This window comes from Phyllostomus hastatus, unplaced genomic scaffold, assembly GCF_019186645.2.
Source record: "Phyllostomus hastatus isolate PE091 unplaced genomic scaffold, TTU_PhHast_1.1 phas_scaffold_39, whole genome shotgun sequence".
NCBI classification, from domain to species: Eukaryota; Metazoa; Chordata; class Mammalia; order Chiroptera; family Phyllostomidae; genus Phyllostomus; species Phyllostomus hastatus.
In genome coordinates, this window is record NW_025334028.1 from 30,689,818 (window position 1) to 30,711,771 (window position 21,954).

The window sequence follows — 21,954 nt, forward strand, 5'->3', positions numbered from 1 at the left end:
ATTGACTGTTAAGGAGTAGTTACATTTATACAGTCCTAAAATTACATCCAGCCCTTTGAAGGTAGCCGTGAGGTTGATAAGGCCCCCAGTGAAAAAGAGTCTTAGACACCTGCCAGGTATCAGCGCACAGAGAGAGAAGTCATTCCTTCCAACTGGTGATCAAGGGTGAGGGTGGTTTCAAAAGAAGCAATAACTTGATCAGTCTCAGAGTAGGAATTCAACAGGTAAAAAATGGGGAGTAAAAAAGGAACAACATTATTAAAGTTGCAGAGGTATGCCTTTTCACTCAAGTTTCCTGCTCCCTCCTATTCATGCCATACATTCTAGTCATAATGGAGTAAGAAGCTACCTACTTCACGATGGGGTTTTTTTTTCTGATAACTAATGTAATCCTTGTTGTTTATATTTTTTGCAGTTCATTTCGGTGCACTTTGACAAATATTCCACAGACACAGGTTTTACTGAATAAAGCTAAGCTTCCTTTAGGATTGTTGTTACATCCCTTCAGAGACCTAACGGTAAAGTAACATGTTTCAGAATATATGTGGCTACTGGCATGGGTTTTTATGTGTGAAGTATTTAGATTGTATATTTTCTTATACTTTTTTCATCTTTTATTTGAAGTTACAAGTAATCTTCTGTTAAATTCAATTCAGCGAACATTTTCTGAGCACCTGCTGTGTGACAGGCCCTAAACTAAGCAGTGGTAAATACAGAGGTGATGAAGGCATTGGCCTCATCCCTAAGAAATTCTTCTCTAACAGGGAACAAAAATGTAAGAGCAAATAATTACATCCAAGATAAGTAATGCAAATTGTGTAAGGTATTTAGGTAGTGAGTACAGTACGGGAAGTAACTTCCTCTGGATACAGTAGCAGAAGTTTTCTATGAATGATGAGGTCTGAGCTGGATTTTGAAAGATTAGTTTTGGAAAAGGAAAGGCCATAGAGGATAAACTTCATGAGTCCTTTACTAAACATAAAGGAAGCACCAGCAATAATATGCAGTTAGGGAGGAAAACTGTGTGATTGTTTCTAACTGTATTAAACAAATAACCTTCGTACAAATAAAGTCCAAACACTTTTAGTCTATTGAATTAAAGCACTGCTTGTTTAAGTTTCCACAATCTTCGTGGTTTAATACCTAGCTTACTGGATTTTACTTCTGGTATTTCATGCAAATATGTTGTATTTAAACTAAAATTTCTAAACTTCAGAACTAAAATCTATCCAGATACATTTTATTTATACTTTACAGCCTGCATTTCTCCCTCACACTTTTTTACTCCTGTGGCTTTCTTACTGCTACTGAGTTTCTTTTGCTCTTACACATCCATACAATATGGATTTGCCTACCATTCATGCTATGTGCTGAGGATACAAAGGTCAGTAAGCTTCTTCACAGAGCTTACTTTATACTAAGATGTACAGAAAGGAGCAAAGTGAATAGAAAATAAAATAATTATGCTATGTAAAAAAGGATCTTGAATTCGTTCAGAAAATACTATTTGGTAACCTGTAATATTGTTACAGCTTTTATCTCTGAGCCAATATAGTTAATTTCCCATATACACAGGTGAGAATTTTTATCTAAATACAGAGTTTATATGTAACACTTTCTGGAACTATATACACTAAATCGGCAATAGTGGCTTCCTTTGGGATATAGAATCCTGAGTAGTTTTTAGTTTTCTAATTTTTGTTAACTATATTTCCTAATTTATTCACAAGTGACATATAGTTATTTACATAATAAAACTTGTATATGTGAAAAAATTAATACAAAGATACAAATATATATAGATAAAAACAAAGAAATACACTAAGATGTTATCTGGGATTAATTCAAGGAGACAGAATAATATATGATTTTTTAAAAATCTTTTCATATTTTCTAAATTTCTTAAATTGAATATAAAATTCTTTTCTCAAACTAAGCATGAAGAGGTGTATATTTTAAAAGGTACATTGTGTTTGTTTTCTTGTGGACTTGGTTCCCATCAGCAATTTTGTGGCTGTCTAATTAATGAGCATTGCCTGATAGCACCAGATGCAAAGACAAAGGTGTTTTTATACGGCATATGTTTCATTCTCACTGTTATTTCTTGAATCTAGCTGATGAGCTTTGAGCTATATTATTTTTTGACCAAACAGGCTTTTTTTGTCACCCAGTAACTTTTAGTGCATTTTGTTTGACTTTATTTTGGTGTTATTTTACAGAAGTTTATGACACAAGAGGGAAAAAACTTGATAGTTGCTTGTGTTAATCAGCACATCACTGGATTTTATTAAAATGATTCCATTTGAAAACACAGTTACAGTTTTGTTCTGAATGCGAGCACAGCAGCATGTGTTCCATTTTTTCTGGGGTGTTTTTCTGCTGCAACATCTTTAATTTTACTTCCTAGCAATTACCAGTGATAACATCAAATACCATTGTGAGGTGCAGATCTTGTCGGACATATATCAACCCTTTTGTGTCCTTCATCGATCAGCGTCGATGGAAATGCAATTTGTGCTATAGAGTCAATGATGGTGAGTTTCAGATTATTTTTTTAGTTTATGGATTTTTAGAGTCAGAAAGAAAAACATCAATTTGTTGTTCCACTACTTATATATTCATTGATTTTGTATGTGCCTTACTGGGGATCTATCAGCCTTAATGAATCAGGACAATGTTCTAACCAACTGACCTACCCAGCCAGGGCAAGATACTTAAAATAAGTATGTTTAATATTATTTTTGACATTTTGGCATTTTTGTCATTATCTGGTCTCCTCCTCACTGCTTTCAAAACTTTCGTACCGCTTTTAATGGAGAGAATATAGGCTAGCAACACTTCATTTTGGCTAGCCAAGGAGATCATTGCTAATGAGGAGAAGTCCTCATTTAGTTTGACAGCAAGGTCAAACTAAAAAGTATTCATAAAACAAGCAGTGAAGGGTGTGCAGATAAGGTCACACCAACTAATTGTGCTTGACCCTGACCAGTTAAAATTGTATTCTGTTGATACATTATGTTCATTCAACTCAGTGCATGTGTGTGTGTTTTCCCCTTTAGTCATTTCTTAGGCCATCTTAGTATGATAGCTTTCAAATTTGTGTTTCTGTGTGATTTTTTTTTTCATGTCATGAGATGTAATAAATAGAGCCCAAATCTAAAAAGCAAGGTCACCTGTGTTCCAGTTTCTAACCTAATTTCAGAAAAAAAGTTTTTTAATCCTTCTGATATATATATATATATGTATTTTTAAAGAGAGGTAAGGAATTAGTTTTCATCATTAGATGCTCACAGAACTATTTGTTAACCTTATATAAATACCAGTGATAGAAATAAACACTTTCCTAGGAGTTTATATGTGTGTTTAGTTACAAATTATGTTACTAAATTTTTACTGGATTCCTAATTCTTATCTAGTTCCTGAAGAATTTATGTATAACCCCCTTACCCGATCTTACGGAGAGCCTCATAAACGACCAGAAGTTCTGAATTCAACTGTGGAGTTCATTGCCTCTTCCGATTACATGGTAAACTATTCAGTGTTAAAGCTAGTCACAGGATATGTAATTTGCTATTCATTGAATTCTTGACCTAACTTTGAAATTTTAAAAATGCATTTTTAAAAATAATGCAGAAAGTTTATACTTAACAAATAGAAAACTCTTTGTAAAGGTTACAATTATATCATTAAGACATGTTAGTAATGTTTTATGATGAGCACTAACATCTACAATTTGTTGCCATTCTAATTATATTACTTACATGGAATGAATATAAATATTCTTTTATCATTTAATATGTAAGACCTTCCAACAGAAAAACTCATGTTTTTGTCAAAAAACTGCAGTTTTCAAGCTCTTGAAGATATAATTGTGCTGCTTTACCTACTATAGATATCAAGATAAATGAATACTGACTTCACTATAATCTTTGTTTCCAGTTCATCTTAAACTTTTACCTGCTCTTTAATTATACTGACTCCAATCTCTCATTCTAATTTTCTACTTACAAAAACAAATTCTTGACCTAAATTCTGCTCATCTTAATTATCAAATCTACTCATTCTAAATAAGTTTATAATAACTTGTTTCTTCCATACCCTTATTTCCTTATTTTTATCTTTGTTGAGTACAATAATACAAAGTGAAGAGGAACAGCTAATGTGTATTCTATTCCTAATGCTTGACCCATTTCTTTATTTTTATAATTTTTATGGTTCTTTTTGTCCAACGTAGCATCTGCCTACTTAACTACTATTTTCTTGTCTGTTTCTAACTGTAGTAAACCTGGTTACTATTACTCTCAACTTCTTACCTCCTTTACAAATTATTTTGTTCCCAACTCTTCCCTGGCACTTTAGGAACTTTAGTCTAAATGAGTGGTACAGCAAAAAGTAATCTTTAATTTTTGCCATATGACCCATGTGATCCCTGGTTGATTTTTTTGTTGTTATTTTTTATTTTTAAGATTTTATTTATTTTTAAAGAGAGGGGAAGGGAAGGAGAAAAAGAGGGAGACAAACACTGGTGTGAGAGAGAGAGAGAGAAACATCAGTCAGTTGCCTCTTGTACGTGCCCCAACCGGGAATCAAACCCATAACCCAGACATGTGCCCTGGGAATCAAACTGACATCCAACCAACTGAGCCAACACTGGTCAGGGCCCTGCTTGATCCTTTTTTTTAAAAAAAGGATTTTATATATCCTTTTTTTTAAAAAAAGGATTTTATATATCCTTTTATTTTAACTTCCTACAGCAGTAGTTTTCAAGCATACTTTAAAGAAGAAAAAATAGTATAATGAGCCATCATTTACCCATCATAGAGCTTCAATAATTATTAACACTGTGCTGTATATATTTCATCTATCCCCAGTCTACTCCAGTCCCTTCTCCCCTCACCCACTCTGGAGTTTATTAAATGCTAATCCTACATTTATTTTATTCTATTTAATCCTTTCTCGAGGACATGGGTTTTTGGGTTTTTTTTATTGATTTTAGAGAAAGAGGAAGGGAGAGAGAAAGAAACATTGATGTGAAAGAGAAACATCAGTTGATCAGTTGCTCCCCATACACACCCCTATTGGGGACCAAACTCACAGCCCGGGTATGTGCCCTGACCTGGAATCAAACCTACAACTTTTTGGTGTACAGGACAATGCTCCGACCAACTGAGCCACCTGGTAGGGCACTAAACCTACATTTAACCCATTAATACTTCAGTATGCAGTATATCTCTAGCAGAGCAGGATTAAACATACTTGGAATGCCATCACAAGGACTTTATACTTCACACCTAACCCTTGGGGTGTGACCACCACCAGGTGACCCAATAGCTAATACTAATAATGGTTATTGAGGTAAAGAAAATAAATTTTAAAAATGTTTTTAGGGGTAAGAAAGGGATATAGAGGTTGATATTAAATAAGTTTAATTTTCACTTGAAAGATATCTCATCCACGACTCTGTCAGGAAAATATTTAGCCCATCTATTTAACCATTACTGTGTAGTGGCTGCCTTAAGCTTAATTCACAACCAACTTTCAAATAAGGAAAAAAGTTAAAGGAATGTCTCATTTTTTTTTTCTAACCTTACCCGAGTACATTTATGTTACTGCTTTTAGAAAGAGGAAAAGAGAAATAAAGAGAGAGAGAAATATTGATGGGTTGCCTTCTCATATGCACCCTGAGTAGGGATCGAACTCACAACCTTAGATATATGCTCTGACCAGGGTATCAGACCCATGACCTTTCAGTCTATAGAACGACACTCCAACCAACTGAGCCACACCAGTTTGGGCTGAGGAATGTCATTTTCATGAGCTCATAAGATCTTACAGAACATCCTCTATGTGTATTTTTTTGTATAATATACTCCATAAGTATCCAGTAGTTATGGTGATGTAAAAAGATTACATACCTACTAAATAAATAAATTATATCATTTTTATTTCTTTCAGCTTCGTCCTCCTCAACCTGCAGTTTACTTGTTTGTTTTAGATGTGTCTCATAATGCAGTGGAAGCTGGGTATTTGACAGTTTTGTGCCAGTCACTGTTAGAAAATCTAGACAAGTAAGAATTATTTTTATTCATAATATGTGTGTATATGTATAGAAATGTGAAAGATTTACTAGCGGCTCATAGTGTTGGTTTTTAATAAATTTGATTTTATTTATCTACCACTAAGAGTACTTCCTGTCCACCTTAGAATATGGATCCTGCTACTTGGATTGTTATAACTTATGAATTGTCTGAATCATAAAATCATAAAAGTTGTAATGATGTGGACCCCGACTCATGGGGTCTACCACATTATGCATGAGATACAAGACAAATTTACACAGACTACCGAGTCCTATGGAAGAAAAGGGACAGCATGGCTTTTTCTCTCAAGGGGAGCAAAAGCAGTGGCCTCCACCATGACAGGCCTTTATTTCTTTTCTGGGCACATTACATGATGGTCCTCATTTACTATGCACAGGTTTGCTTTAGGTGATTACCTTTTACAGAAAACAAAGGAGATTCTGCTGCTAATCACATCACAGAAGAAGGATATTTGCAAATGAAAAGGGAAAAGTGATTGAACTGGTTACATTCATCCTTGGAAGATTTAGCATGGATTTTAGGAAGTTACAGTAAGCACTAGCTGTCTCAATTCAGGGTGAAGGAGTTTTAGCAAAAGCAAGTCTCAAAGCGGCCTAAGTACAATGCAGGTCTAGGACAAAGGAGACGATTCCCCACAGGAGAACCTATCCATGGGCGTGGGTCCTGTGCATTGGACCTTGCTTTCCACTGGGAGCTGGGCCTACGCCACTCAGAGTGGTCTTCTACATTTTAATACTTAGAAAGGAATTTAGATCTCATCTAACTATCTCTGTGACTTAGCAGATCTGACCAGAGAACTCAACTTCGTCAGGGTGTAAAGAATCTGGGTGAGGCAAATGTAGCTATAGAAATGGAGTTTTTCATAAGGTAGTTTTTATTTATTGATTGATTTTAGAGAGGAAGGGAGAGTGAGAAACATTGATTTGTTGTTCCACTTATTTATGCGTTCCTTGGTTGCTTCTTACATGTGCCCTGACTGGGGATCAAACCCACAACTTTGGTGTATTGGGACAACCCTCTAACCAACTGAGCTACCCATCCAGAGATTCATAAGATGGTTTTAAATATGCTAATAAAAGGATGAGCCAAATAAAGGGGGAAAGGGAATTGATTTTCTGCTGAATATTTTGCAGGAAGTCAGGAACAGAGCTCTTCATTTTGGCACATTAGTAATAAACCGTATTGTCAAAGTGGAACCAGTATTGGATAGATTGCTTTTACCTGGCTTTAATTCCTTTCTGTGTGTCTGCAGATAGTAGTCATGAAGGAGACCCTCAATTAGCTTTAACAGTGAACCTTCCAAGTCCCATGAAAACAAAGTTGTTTGTACATTTCTTTTTCTACTACAACACACATGAGAGAGAAGACGTAGGATTGTTAGTAAGGGTGGTTCACACAGCATTGGTTTTTCGTATGTGCAAAAGTGTAGGTGGTTATGTATAAATACTTTGTCAGAAGTACTCTTGGTGATTCTAAGAGGTTCTCCCCCATCTTCTATTGAATTTGAGAGTCCTTGCTCTGATGAGTGCTAGCTCTGGTAATCATAGTCTGCATATCACTAATCTTGGCCTGTGAATAAAACTGATAACATTGGCACCTGCAAAGACAAAAAAAAAAATCCAGAGATATTAAATTATTTGCTCTTAGTTTCATAGTAACTTAGAGCTTTCGTATTTTTCTCCTTGATTGAAGCATTTGCCCTATATTTAGTTGCAAGTGCTTACTTCATATACAGCTTTAGCAGTGAGTGGCAGTGGAAGACCCTCTGCACAGAAATTGTTTTTAAGACTGAAGAGTGAATGTACTGGAAAAGATTGAGGATATAGCCCTAGGAATAGGAACAAGTGCAACGTGCAAAACCAAAAGAATAAAATTGGGAATGGAAAATAGTTGTATTTATATAAAAATAAATTTAGTTTTATTTATAAATAGTTTTATTTATATACTATATATAATAGTTTTACTTATACATATATAAATAATTACAGGGGAAAATGGAAGCATTAGGAAAGTTAAAAAAGTAAAGGTAATAGAATAGCAACAGTATAGTAATATGTTTTTGGAAAGAGCTGTGGAAGTAACTTTGAGAAAGGGGAATTTGATGCTGGAGCAGTTCCAGATCAACTCTGTGTTTTTTGAGTTTGGGGCAGAGCAGGTAAAGTCTCCATTTTGATTGGTAGCAAACAACCCTAATATATTTAATGACTTTAGAAATCTCAGAGAGGTGAAGATTGGTCTGCAGAAACATGATAAATCTTGACCCGTATTGGTAATCCAAACACCCACATAACCTGTTGCATTCTGTTCTATGAAATACTTTTAGACATAGTTTGCAGACTATATCTTAGTGACCTGATCGATCATGCATAGTGGTGATAATTCTTTCTTTCATGCATACTGTTTTGACATTCTGTAATATTCAAAAATATTTTAAAAGCTTTACTAAAACAAATTACATAACAGTAGTTAACTTAGTTGGTGGTACTTAGGAATACACTTCTGTAAGATTCAGCATTTATTTTATTCATAAGAAAAGCTTGAGCAATGGAGAGTTAATTTATTCTTTTATGTTGTGGCATTGACTTGAATATACTGAGTTCTGGGAGAAAAATTTTAAAAGATGGATGATAAAATATCTCAATCTTCTTAAATGTGGTTTTTATTTAAAACTTTATGCATTAAAATCTGATATGCATTGCATTCAGTCTTTTCTAGGAAAGTACTTGTCATTCTGCCCTTAAAATGTTTAAACAAGATACACTTTTTGTAATATTGGAATGGAAAATATGAGTAATTTTTTACTTGAAAAGAATGTGTTTCAAAGCAAAGCTAGCAAGAAGTCTTTGTTGTTTTTTTTTAATAACATAAATTCTTTTTTTTTTTTTTAATTTTATTTATTTACTTTTAGAGAGAGGGAAAGGAGGGAGAAAGAGAGGGATAGAAACATCAGTGTGTGGTTGCCTCTCATACACCCCCTACTGGGCACCATGCTTGCAGCCTGGGCATGTGCCCTAGATTGGGAATGGAACCAGCAACTCTTCAGTTCTCAGGCCAGTACACAATCCACTGAGTCACATGAGCCAGGGCTTTTTTTTTTTTTAAATCATGTCATTCTTAGGTTTGGTTTATTATTTGAATATAGTTCAGTTTCCTGACTTACGAATTCGAAGTGTCGAAATGTGTCAGTGTTTCATCTGAAGATGGAGTGTTTCATCTTTGCTCTTCTTTGATTATTTAGATAGGGATGGCTTTTCTGTCCTCCATGAAAAAGCCTAAGTAATTATTCTTAGACTTAGTTTATTATTTCATTATTCATTTAAATATGTTACCAAACACTTTAACTTTAAAATTGTCATTTTTATCTTTAGGCTTCCTGGAGATTCACGAACAAGAATAGGATTTGTGACTTTTGATAGCACTATTCATTTCTACAATTTGCAAGAAGGTTTATCTCAGCCTCAGATGTTGATTGTGTCTGATATCGATGGTAAGCAGTGAATAAAATAAAAATCGTTTTAACTACAGAATTTGGAGTTGATACTACTTTATTTGACAATGCATTGTATCATAATGCTGTAAGGATAATTTGGTGCACTTAGATATTTGTTTAAAAATAATTGTTTCCTATAAAATAACTTGATTCTAAGTTTTTTACACCCATGTATGTATATTTTTGCATGTATACACGTGTATAACAGATACAGAGAATATATATTTAATAAAGCAGTATTATAGTACTCATTACATGGATGGCCTGATGAAAACTAAGATTTTTTTATATTGTAATCTTTAGACTTGATTTATCTGTTGATTAAAATATGTTTTCCCTATAGATGTTTTTCTGCCTACTCCGGATAGCTTACTTGTGAACCTACATGAAAGTAAAGAGGTGAGATTGATTTTTCTTTTTAAAGTATTAAAATATTTCTGTTATTTCAACTGTTTACTGAAATGTTTAACATTTACTTGGTGTATTAACACTTCAAAGACATGAAATAGACAGCATGGTAACATGTCCATTCACTCCTCAGCTTATAGTCTCCCAGAATGTAGTGGTACATACTACACTCTGCGATGTTTTGAAGAAGAATATTGCCTTGCCCTCTCAGTAATTTAACTTTAATCTTTGTTTTCCCAGCTTATAAAAGACTTATTGAATGCATTGCCAAATATGTTCACCAACACAAGAGAAACACACAGTGCCCTTGGTCCTGCGCTTCAGGCTGCCTTTAAATTAATGTCTCCAACAGGTGGCCGTGTGTCTGTATTTCAGACACAGTTACCCTCCTTGGGTGCAGGACTTCTGCAGTCCAGAGAAGATCCTAATCAGAGATCGAGCACAAAGGTATTTTATATTTTGTTTCTCTGTCGTATTCAAGATGCTGTTTTTTGCCTTTAGAGACTGTGTAATTTTTTATTTATCTTACTTCATTAATAGTAATGGTGAAATGGGACTTGATATTCTGACTCCAGTGCTCTTTTCTATTACACAAGTGATATGCTTACCAAATCTGATATGTTATAATGTAACATGCTCATACTAGTAAACTTTTAATATGAAGGTAACACAAATCATGATATAAAACTTGGAAAGTAGAAACAAATGTAAGCCAATAATCTCATTATCAAGATATACAAACACATACAAATAAACATAAATGAATACCATACATATGTACTATATTTTTTAACTGACCTTTTAATCAAAGAGTATATTGGGAGCATTTTCTGAGATGCCTAAAAGTTATCTTAAGAAATCTTTTTTAGTAAGTGTGAAAGTACTCAATTTAATTCACTGCCTCCTAGCTATTGAAAAGTTGTCTGCAGTATATGTAACTAAATACATATATATCAGGCTGAACATTACATGAATATTTTAATCCATATTTTAAGTAATAAAATAACTGTAATAGTCATTTTTGTTCTGTACATAAGTCTTTTCTGGCTTCAACTTATATATGAGAAAATGCCATTACAACTAATTCTGGATATGAACCAAACACTTTTAATAGTGTCATAAATATTTAGTGTTATGTTCAGTTTTTCCTTGGGATAAATTTTAAAAAGTAAAATTGTTTGGTCAAAGCATATAACTTTGTTTAAATTATTATTGTATTTTAGTGATTGGGCTTTTTATTTAGTTCAAAGATTTTGTTTGTTTGTTTGTTTGTTTTTAGAGAGAGAGGGAGGGAGGGAGACAGGGAAAGAAACATTGATGTAAGAGAGAACATCAAACCCTTGCCTCTTGTATGCACCCCGACTAGAGGGCCAAATCCACAGCCTAAACATGTGCTGCTCTGGCTGGGAATCAAATTGTCAGCCGTTCACTTTGCAAAATGATGCCCAACCAACTGAGCCATGCTGGTTGGGCCTACTTACTGGGCTTTTTATTAACCTGTACTCTTCATGACTCTTATCATCTAGCCACTATTAAATATTGTTGCTTCTCTAGTTTTCACCAGTTTGCTAGAGAAAAATAGCACCATATTTTACTCTTCTTTAAAATTGATTTTAGAGGTAGAGAGACAGACAGAAAAATATACATCAGTTTGTTGTTCGTCTTATTTATGCATTGATTGGTTGCTTCTTGTATGTGCCCTGACTGGGAATCGAACCTGCAACCTTGGCATATCCAGATGATGCTCTAACCAAATGAGCTGCCTGGCCAAGGCCCATATTTTACTTTTTAAAGAAATTGTGTTTTTTAATTGCTTTTGTGAAAGAAGCTAATTTTAAAATAAATTGAAGCAAAGAGATTTTTTTAAGCTCACCAACGGGTGCAGCTAACATTGAGTTCATTGTTCCATTGCAGCCTATTATAGAATACTGAGGTGTTTTGAACATAGGAAGGTGTTTTGTATTTACTGAATTATTTGGTACAGTTTTGTTTTTTCTCATTTAATTTTCAGAAATATTCTCTACTTTTTCAAGACTCAAAAACTTCATAATTTTTTTTAAAGAGAGGGGAAGGGAGAGCAAAAGAAGGAGAGAAACATCAATCAGTTACCTCTCGCATGGCCCCCAGCCAGACACCTATCCCACAGCCCAGTCTTGTGCCCTGTCTGGGAATCAAACTGGCGACCTTTCAGTTCCCACACTGAACCACACCAGCTCTGCAAAGCTTTAAATGTCTGTTCTGGTTTACATATTCCTTCACATTTGAGTGTAATAACCATATACTACATAATGTGACTGAGAGGATTGAAGCATTTGGTTAAGCAGTATAGCATAATAATTAAGAACTTGGAGCCTGGCTCTGGCACTTTTAAGTCTTTCTCCAGTGCCATCTCAGCTCGAATCCTCCTACTATTAGGAGAACCGTTCCTTAATCTAACGGCTGTCTCATTGTGATTTACCACTGTAAAATAGCAGCACTCAATCTGCAGCCCAAACTTCTTGGGTTTATATTCCAGCATCTGCTACTCAATAACTATGTAACTGGTCAAGTTACTTAATTTTTTTGTTTCAGTTTTTCATCTCTAAAATGTAGATAACCCATGAAATATATGTTATTACAAGAGTTAAATAATTTGTATAAACCATCTTGAGCAGTGCTGGCATATAAATGCTTTATAAATGTTAGCAATTATTAGTCTCACAGGAAATCTGTGCTAACTGCCTAGACATTTGTTAAAAACTCTTTAGTTTGCTGGGGATTTGGGGAAAGGATATCTTCGGCTTTACTGTAAGAAAGACATAGAAATATGTGCATAATTTAAGGTTTCCAGCACTTACTTTATGACATGTTGACTTAGGTTGTACAGCATCTTGGCCCTGCAACTGATTTTTATAAGAAACTCGCTTTAGATTGCTCAGGGCAGCAGACTGCAGTGGATCTGTTCCTTTTAAGTTCACAGTATTCTGATCTGTCTTCTCTAGGTAAGGAGCTATCATTGTGTTTATCTGTTTACATAAACAGTTTTAACATATAAATTAATACAAAGTCTTCGGTAAGGTTCTCAGTATTTTGGAGAGAGAGACATGTGGATTAGATAGACGATATCTATGAATATTACCAGTAAACTTTAAAGCACTATACAAATATCAAATGCTGTTAGTATTTTGTTCTTAAAATATGATTTCTTTATCATTCTGCTCAACAATAAAACATATGTTACATTTTACAAATGTTTGTGTTTTCTCAGATTTGTATATTATCCTTATTTTGACAGCTTTGATATTCTCATCATGACTTAGATTTCTTGATAATATAGAATCTATACTATTATTGGACAATTAAAATGTTATTGTTTCTGTAGTTAATACTTTTTCTATTTCTCTTTAAAGCTTGCATGTCCAAGTATTCAGCAGGGTGCATCTATTATTATCCATCTTTCCATTGTACTCACAATCCTTCACAAGCAGAAAAGTTACAAAAAGAACTAAAACGTTATCTCACAAGAAAAATTGGATTTGAAGCTGTTATGAGAATAAGGTGTACTAAAGGTATGAAGTTATAAAAACTATGCTTTATTATTAAGTTAATAAGCATTTACCTATTGACTAGTTATGACTGCTTATAATGGTTGTTCATCATAAAAGACTTCATGTTTGATCCAGCTAGTTGTACCATGCTTTTTATATATAGTTATTGAATAATCATTGCCCAATTTTTTAAATTATTTGAGTAAGTCGGTAAAAGTAATGTTTTGCTTTATTAGGAAGAACTTAAGAGAAAGTGTGTATTGGGGTAATTTTAGAAGGAGAACTAGAGAAACGGAGGATCTTAAATGAAAGTGGTCAAATTCATGGTCTTTCCCTTCATGATCATTCACACAGTCTTCAGCTTGCATTGCCTTGGTTTTCTGTGAATGTTTGCAGGAGGGATTCTGATCCCTTATTTTAATTCCTAAATGAGTTTTATAGTGACCCTCACTTTTAAAATTTTGTGCGTTAAATCTTTTGTATAACCTACATTGATTCTTTGGTGTTTTCGAACTCTACCAATACTTCAATGCTACCCCCTAGTTATCCTTTTGATTCAAAATCAGAGACTTTTTTTTACTTTACAAGGTAGGTTTAGCCTGAGATAAAGATACTACCATTGCTTCATCTTTTATAACAAGTTTTTCTTCTCTAGGTCTTTCAATGCACACTTTTCATGGAAACTTCTTTGTTCGTTCCACTGATTTGTTATCGCTTGCCAACATCAATCCTGATGCTGGATTTGCAGTGCAGCTGTCAATTGAAGAAAGTTTGACAGATACTTCCTTGGTGTGCTTTCAGACAGCCCTGTTATATACATCAAGCAAAGGTAGTATTAAGAGAAATGAAATAGAACTTGCAGCAGTAATTCTTCCCCCCTTTCACATGCTTGGGAGAGTGGGGAGAAAGGATGAACATACAGTGGGAAGTAATGGGATTTCCATCAGTTAATCAGATATATGTTCTGTTCTTTTTTTAATCTTTAAATGATATCTTATTTGACTTGTAGAAGACTTGTATTCCCAGGATCATGTGTGTCTGGTAAACAGTCCATGCTAAATTCAGTCATGCCATTTTTAGTAGTATTTCTTGTCCCATAAAATAAAAAATTCATCCCAGCACTTATGGCTACATTTGTTAATTGGTGGTCTTAATGAGTTTTCTGACATTTTACTATGCTGGATATAATTTAGAATATATATATATTAAAATAAAAACTAAAATTTAATACTCAACTATATTCAAATATAGTATGTGTTCATAGTACAAGTATATCTTCAGATTTAGAGAATGTTTAATGTTCTTTAAAACATATTCACTGCAGAACTTTGTTTTTACATGACAATGTCCTGTTGGTGATTTAATCCAGTCAGAACAATAGCTTAGTTAATATTTGGACATGTTTTCTTTGTTTCCTGGTCTAATGTGTTTTGCAATGTCCATCACTTTGTTCAGGCGAGCGGAGAATTCGAGTGCACACACTCTGTTTGCCTGTGGTGAGTTCGCTGGCAGATGTGTATGCGGGAGTGGACGTGCAGGCTGCCATCTGCCTTCTGGCAAACATGGGTGAGTGAAAAAGTGAGGGAGATGCACTTTTCCATCCTAAAAACTGAAGCTTGGGCATTTTTTTAACCCTAGAAATCCCTTATTTATAAAGTGTATGTTTTACATTTTCATTTACATCAGTGTGAACTGGACTGTTCTTATATTTCTCATTATTTCTTTGGGTTAAAAATCTTCTGGGGGATTCATAATCACTAAGAGTTGGTAACAACCCAGATTCCATTTAGCTGGTGAATGTATGCACAAATTGTGATACATTCATGCAATGGACTGCAACTCCGCAAAAACAGAGGATTGTTGGTACATGAACAGATGTGGATGACTCTCATGGGCATTATGCTGAGTGAAGGAAGCAAAACACTACCTACATAGGATTCCATTGACAGGACATCCTAGCAAAGAAATAATCACAGGGATGAAGAGTAGATCAGTGATTATCAGGGTTGGGGTAAAAAAGCATTTTACTACAAAGGGGCAACCCAAAGAGACGCTGTGGGGGTGGTGGCACTGTTGTGTGTCTTCCTTATGGTGATCACATGGCTTTGCACTCGACATAAAACCACCACCATGGAATTGTACTTGAGAATGTAAGTTTTATTGTATGTCAGTTTAAAAAAGTCCTTTAGGGAATTAGTATAACACTGAGTGTTTTGTTTTTAATGAATGTATCTTTTAGCTGGATTTAAACATGAAATGAACCTGGTTATTGCCCATGAATAGAACAGTATTTTTAATACCTAGGCATATGTGTAGGTTATTTGTATCTTAATAAAATATGTACTTGGAGTTTCACACTAATACCTGGCTTTTCAGTATCTGCATGAGGACTTATGTCCAGTGGTCTTTCTTTGTTGAACTGGGGATGCTTTGACAGGCCTGTTAGAGGATCACAGGGGTCACTGAAACTGCAGAACTTACATTGTTTATTCTTTACAGTTTTGTTGGGTTTTTTTTTTTTGGAAATTTAACATTGTTTGGCCAGGAAAACAAAATATACATGTGACTTTATTTGAGTAATGGAAATATCCCCAGAACTTTCTTAAAAGTTGATGGGTGGTGCATGTTTTCTAATACCTTTAGTAGTTAAGTATTTTTATAAAAGAGATTAAAACAAAAAGTCCAAAACAACCTAAATTTGTTCTTACTGTCAGATTTAGGACAGAAAAAGTGTGTAATAACCAGATATTTTAAAAATGAGGATGCAGGTGAAATGTATTTTTTATCCTAGAAACAAAATTGATGGTTTCTTAAATAATGAATGTAAATCTTATTTCTGACAACATTCATTGGAATCTAATGGTTAAGTACCTTTTTCTTTTGGTTGCTCTCTAGCTGTGGATCGATCCATTTCATCAAGTCTGTCAGATGCAAGAGATGCTTTAGTGAACGCTGTGGTGGATTCACTGTCTGCTTATGGCTCCACGGTCTCAAATTTACAGCACTCTGGGCTCATTGCACCCGGTTCCCTCAAATTGTTTCCTCTCTATGTTCTGGCCCTTCTCAAACAGGTATCTCTCTGTACACTGTGACATATAATAAAGTTTTAAAATCCTCGGTACATACCCAGTGCGGATATCCCCAAGTAGGCATTCTCCCTGGGCCCTGTCCAGGCGCCACAGGGGAGCACGGGGCTCTGACTGTGATACACAGCCCCTTTCTACAATGTTGGAGAGCATGCCAGGCCTTGAGTCTGACTGCATATTCCTGTAGCTTCTCAGAGTCCTGGACAATGATTGAGGAGACAAACCATAAAGGGAACATCTAAAAAATAATAAAATTTTGATACATAGGTAAAGAAATGAAATCTAGCTTTTCTAGATTTAAAAAATAATATATTTAACTAGAGGATTATGCCATTTAGCATTGGAAAAGTTTTGAAGAACAGGCAAAGATGAGTGGAAGGCGTAGGTATACAAACACAGGATGACTGTTGTGAAACCCTATGCCCTCACTCTCTAAGATGTGGGAGCCGCTTGCATAATGGGGTAGTTATAGCATACTGTGGATGTGCTTCTGGGAAGAGACTAAGGAACGGATTAATATTCACTGAACATCTTTCCATGCCTCCGGCACCATCATGTTCCATGAACATACATCACCTTAATTAACTCTTACAGCAGCTAGAGAGCTGGGTATTGTTTTCCCTGTTTGTTGGGGTTGTTTTTTAATGGTGACAGTATAGCTTTGAGAAGCTAACTCACTCACTCACATACTTATCTATTAAATGTCAGATCTAGGTAGGTCTGATTTGAAGGCCGTGCTTTCTCCATGATAATGTTGTCTATTTGTTTTAATGATTGTCCACTGTATTTATGTTTTATGTGAAATTTTTTTGTCTTTTTTTAATGTAGAAAGCATTCAGAACTGGCACAAGCACACGCCTGGATGACCGTGTGTATGCCATGTGTCAGATAAAGTGTCAGCCACTTGTTCATCTGATGAAGATGGTTCACCCCAACCTATACAGGATAGACAGATTGATAGACGAGGTACAGTTTCTTTTAGTGCATTTGAAATTTTTAAATTTGATTGTATTTGAGTGTCTTGATTCTGTAGGTAAGGTAGTAGTGTATTAACTAACAATTTTTAACCCACTTTTCCCTATTAATATATTAAATATGGACACTAGGACTATCAAGTGTCCTATCTGTGGTTACGAACTATCTGTGGTTACAGAGTTTGAAAAAAAAAGTTTCATATGGGGATTAATTGCCTTATGGGTTTGCTTATAATATTTATTACAAAGCCAAGTGGTAGAGTGGACGTTTCTATCTTTATTTTATAGATACTGGTGGCTTCTGATGTGGTCACAGTGCAGTTGTGATTACATTGTAAACTGGATCTGGTGTTCGTCAGTGCTTTTTAAGATTTTATTTATTTATTTTTAGAGAGGGAAGGGAGGGAGAAAGAGAGAGAGAGAAACGTCAATGTGAGGTTGCTGGGGGCTGTAGCCTGCAACCCAGGCATGTGCCCTGACTGGGAATCGAACCTGCGACACTTTGGTTCGCAGCCCGTGCTCAATCCACTGAGCTACGCCAGCCAGGGCTCGTCAGTGCTTTTAATATGCACATATGTAGTGTGCGTTTTCCTCCTCACATTAAAACTTTACTTTTTTGGAATCTGCTCAGTGTAATGTTCATAGAGAAATATAAAAAATTATCTTGCTTTACAGCAGATTTATTAGTCATACTTTTAATATACCCAGATTCCAAAAGGAAGTAATGGACAGATTGTTTTACATATTTGTGTTTTTATCTTTTCAATTTGAATACATCTGAGTGTCTTGATTGAACAGCAAAGTCATAGTGTATTATCAATAATTATTTGCATCCTACAAAATCCTCAGGTGTTATTTTTCAGTATTTCATAAAGGGCTAGTGGCCAGTAGCTTTCAAACTATGATGATAGCAGTGTACGTGCGTTCACATTGCTTCTGTTTCTGTTTCAGGGTGCAATACATGTTAATGACAGGGTCGTACCTCAGCCACTTCTTCAAAAACTGTCTGCAGAGAAGCTGACAAGAGAAGGTGCTTTCCTTATGGACTGTGGCTCTGTAAGCACCCTCTACTGACAAAGCCTAATGCTGATCCAACAAAAGGAGAAACACTTACAGGGTCCAGCTCTGTTCTCACAGATCAGTCAGTGAAAGGTGGATTAGGAGCTGAGAGGCAGCACATTGGTAACTGGCACAAGGGGTTAATTCATTTTAGACTTTTCTAGTTGGATATTACTTTATTATCACAGATTAATAAATTTTGTTAATGTGGTTTATTTACTGTCCTAGATTATGTATACTTGATAAAGAGAAAAGTTCCTGTCTTGAAAGATTTTATCATCTAGACAGGGGTGTCAAACTCATTTTCAGTAGGGGCCACATCAGCCTCGAGGTTGCCTTCACAGGGCCAAATGTAATTTTAGGGCTGTATAAATGTAACTGCCCCTTAACTAGGGGCAAGGAGCTCTACATTTGGCCCTGTGAAGGCAACCGCGAGACTGATAGGGCCCCTAGTAAAAATGAGTTTGACACCCCTGATCTAGAATCATAAAATTCGAGTGGACCTCGAGTTTTTCTAGTTCAGGTTATATCCATTGTCAGAAATGCTGTTAATGATTAGAAGTTCAGAGGAAGTCACTGGGCAAGGTGGTGAGGAGGGGTGTCAGAATGGTCGCAGTGGCTTCAAAAGTGATGCCTTATCAGCTGGAAAAGGATTCCAGTAGTCACAGGGGGAGTACATCAGTGAAAAATAATGGACACAGTCATTGAAATAGTGGATAGGAGATACTGTGAGTCAGTTATCCTGGTTAAAACAATTACATTCCTGTTGTGGGGGGAAGAAGAAGGTAAAACACATTCTATGGGAAGTCTTGAAATTTAAGCAAAGAAGATAAGAAGCATTGTAGATTCATGGATGTAGAATGTAAACGTGCCAATTACATTTCCTTTTTACATTTATGTTCCTACTTTATTTGAAATAGTATATTTCACCTCTCTATGCTTCATAATTTTGAAAAAATGAGCCATAGTGGGCTTCTAATTAAGGAGGTATTTTAATGTATATATTTTTGTTTGTTTGTTTTTAGGATTTTTATATTTGGGTTGGGAAAAACTGTGACAACAGCTTCATAGAGGAAGTGCTTGGGTATCCTAATTTTGCATCAATTCCACAGAAAATGGTGAGTGGGTTTTTATACAGTTTTACTTTCTGTGTGCTTATTTGTTTTAAATTTTTGTTTATTGAAATAAACTACACATAAGATTCACAGTTTCACAAAATTCACATAAGATTCATTAGTTTTTAGGGTATTCATAATGTTGTACAACCATCACCAGCATCTAATTCAGAGCCCCAAAAAGAAACCCATGTCTCCCAGGTTTCCCCTCCTTTCCCCAGAAAGCACTGACCTCCATTCCATAGCTGGGGGGTTGCCAGTTTTGGACTTTGTATAAATAGAACCACACAGTATGTGGCCTTTTGTGTCTGACGTCTTTCACTTCTCACAGTGTTTCAAGGTTCACTTATGCTGTAGCATGCATCAGTATTTCATTCTTTTTATGACTAAATAATACGCCATTGTTTGGATATACCATACTTTGTGTATCCAATCATTCGTTCATGGACATTGGGTTGTTTCCACTTTGGGGCTGTTGTAAGTAGTGCTACCATGAATAGTACATGTGTTTGTGTGAACATGTTTTGGTTCTCTTGGGTGTATAACCTGGGCTTGGAATTGCTGGATCATATGGTACACTCTATGTTTAACTTCTTGAGGAACTGCCACACTGTTTTCCAAGAACTTTACCTTCTAATTTAAATTACTGTGCTGATGCACTGGCCAGGTAGTTCAGTTGGTTTGAGTGTCATCTTGATACACCAAGGTTGCGGGTTCAATCCCCAGTTGGGGCACATACAAGAAGCAACCGATGAATGCATGAATAAGTAGAACAACAAATTGAGTTTTTGTCTCCCTCCTTTCTTCTCTCTAAAATCAATCAATAAACAAGAACTTTCAGTATTATTTTGATGATAGTAAATATAAATTTTTCAGTTGGCCTTTACTGTATGTGTGTTAACCAGTAGCAAAGAAATATTCCAAAAGCAGTTCTCTACATTTAATTGTAAAAGGTCTACCTTATTTTTGGATATCATAATTATGTCATTCTCCTGAAATTAATGTAATGTCAGTGTAATTTTTATCATGCTCTGCTGTTGTTGTTTGACTCCACAAATGAGGATAATTAGGGAAAGTTTTAAAAAATAATAACAGTGAAGGGAAAAGCATATGGAAAATAAATTCTCCTAAATAAATAGTAAGCTTCATTTTAAAGCTGTAGTTTATTAGGCAGTATGATACTTGCATAATAAACATATCAGTGTAACAGAACAAAATTCAGAAATGGTTCTAATTCCTGAAAAACAATGTGGTAAAGGTTACATTTCAAATCACTATAGACAAAAATGGAATATTAGAAAAAGAATCTTTATTACATTAAAATGGGCAAGGCCTTTGTAAGTCAGTGATGAGAAAAGATTAATAAATCTGAAGCATAAAAATAAAACATCTCTATCTGACAAAATAAATAATTAAAGCCAAAAGACAAACAACAAAATTGGAAAATTATCTGTACCTCAAATGACTGAAAAAGGAATGATTTCTCTAGTATATAAAATTCTCTTACAATCCTTTAAGAAAAAAACCATCTCCTAAAAGCAAAAGAAAAATTTAAAAATGGGCAAAGGATTTGAAGAGCCAATTCATAGAAATGTTTTTTGATCTTTTACTTTTTAAATGTTGGCATAAATTACAAATATAACCCAAACATTTCCATTTAAATTTTTTACAAACTATATACTTTGAATTTCTTAGTTGACTATTAAATTGACCTTGGCAGGAAAAAAAACTCATTCTGTGTGTGTGTATCTATATAAAAAAAATAGATTTTTGGAATCTTAGCATACACATAAAATGTCAGTGATGTACTTACCATTAAATATGTTTTGTTGACTTCCAGAAAAATACAAACAGACTTCTCAGGAATTTACATTTTATTTGTTTAGTGGCTGCTATTGGGGCTGGGAATAGAGGACTGGCAGTTGGTGATAGTGGAAATTATGATTTGATTCAAAATAGTACTAAAGTCTATGAGAAAGAAAATAACTTCCTAATTATATTTCTTTTACCAGACACATCTTCCAGAGCTAGATACACTTTCATCAGAAAGAACCAGATCCTTTATAACTTGGCTTAGAGACAGCCGACCGTTGAGCCCAGTTCTTCATGTGGTAAAGTATGTACTTCTATAACTTAACTATAAAATTTCCTCATCCTGTGCAGTCTGTAAAATTGCTTGTCCTCAAGGCAAATT

The 21,954-nt window shown here is 34.9% G+C and overlaps 1 protein-coding gene and 1 non-coding gene across 7 annotated transcripts in view; both read left to right on the plus strand.

The window, feature by feature from the left end:
• SEC24B (SEC24 homolog B, COPII coat complex component) overlaps positions 1–21,954 on the plus strand; it is a 92,452-nt gene that overhangs the window by 69,457 nt on the left and 1,041 nt on the right. For all 6 annotated transcript variants that reach the window (XM_045820275.1, XM_045820277.1, XM_045820280.1 and 3 more), the window contains 16 exons: positions 416–518; positions 2,408–2,534; positions 3,417–3,526; positions 5,956–6,068; positions 9,470–9,588; positions 9,935–9,990; positions 10,240–10,446; positions 12,857–12,980; positions 13,389–13,547; positions 14,182–14,355; positions 14,982–15,092; positions 16,422–16,597; positions 17,441–17,578; positions 18,538–18,642; positions 19,671–19,763; positions 21,773–21,876. In XM_045820275.1, the coding sequence (XP_045676231.1) occupies positions 416–518; positions 2,408–2,534; positions 3,417–3,526; positions 5,956–6,068; positions 9,470–9,588; positions 9,935–9,990; positions 10,240–10,446; positions 12,857–12,980; positions 13,389–13,547; positions 14,182–14,355; positions 14,982–15,092; positions 16,422–16,597; positions 17,441–17,578; positions 18,538–18,642; positions 19,671–19,763; positions 21,773–21,876 (2,019 nt within the window). The remainder of the gene's footprint in view (positions 1–415; positions 519–2,407; positions 2,535–3,416; positions 3,527–5,955; positions 6,069–9,469; positions 9,589–9,934; positions 9,991–10,239; positions 10,447–12,856; positions 12,981–13,388; positions 13,548–14,181; positions 14,356–14,981; positions 15,093–16,421; positions 16,598–17,440; positions 17,579–18,537; positions 18,643–19,670; positions 19,764–21,772; positions 21,877–21,954) is intronic.
• LOC123807013 lies at positions 16,653–16,852 on the plus strand. The gene has a single exon (XR_006783582.1). It is a non-coding gene; the product is annotated as a small nucleolar RNA SNORA73 family (small nucleolar RNA).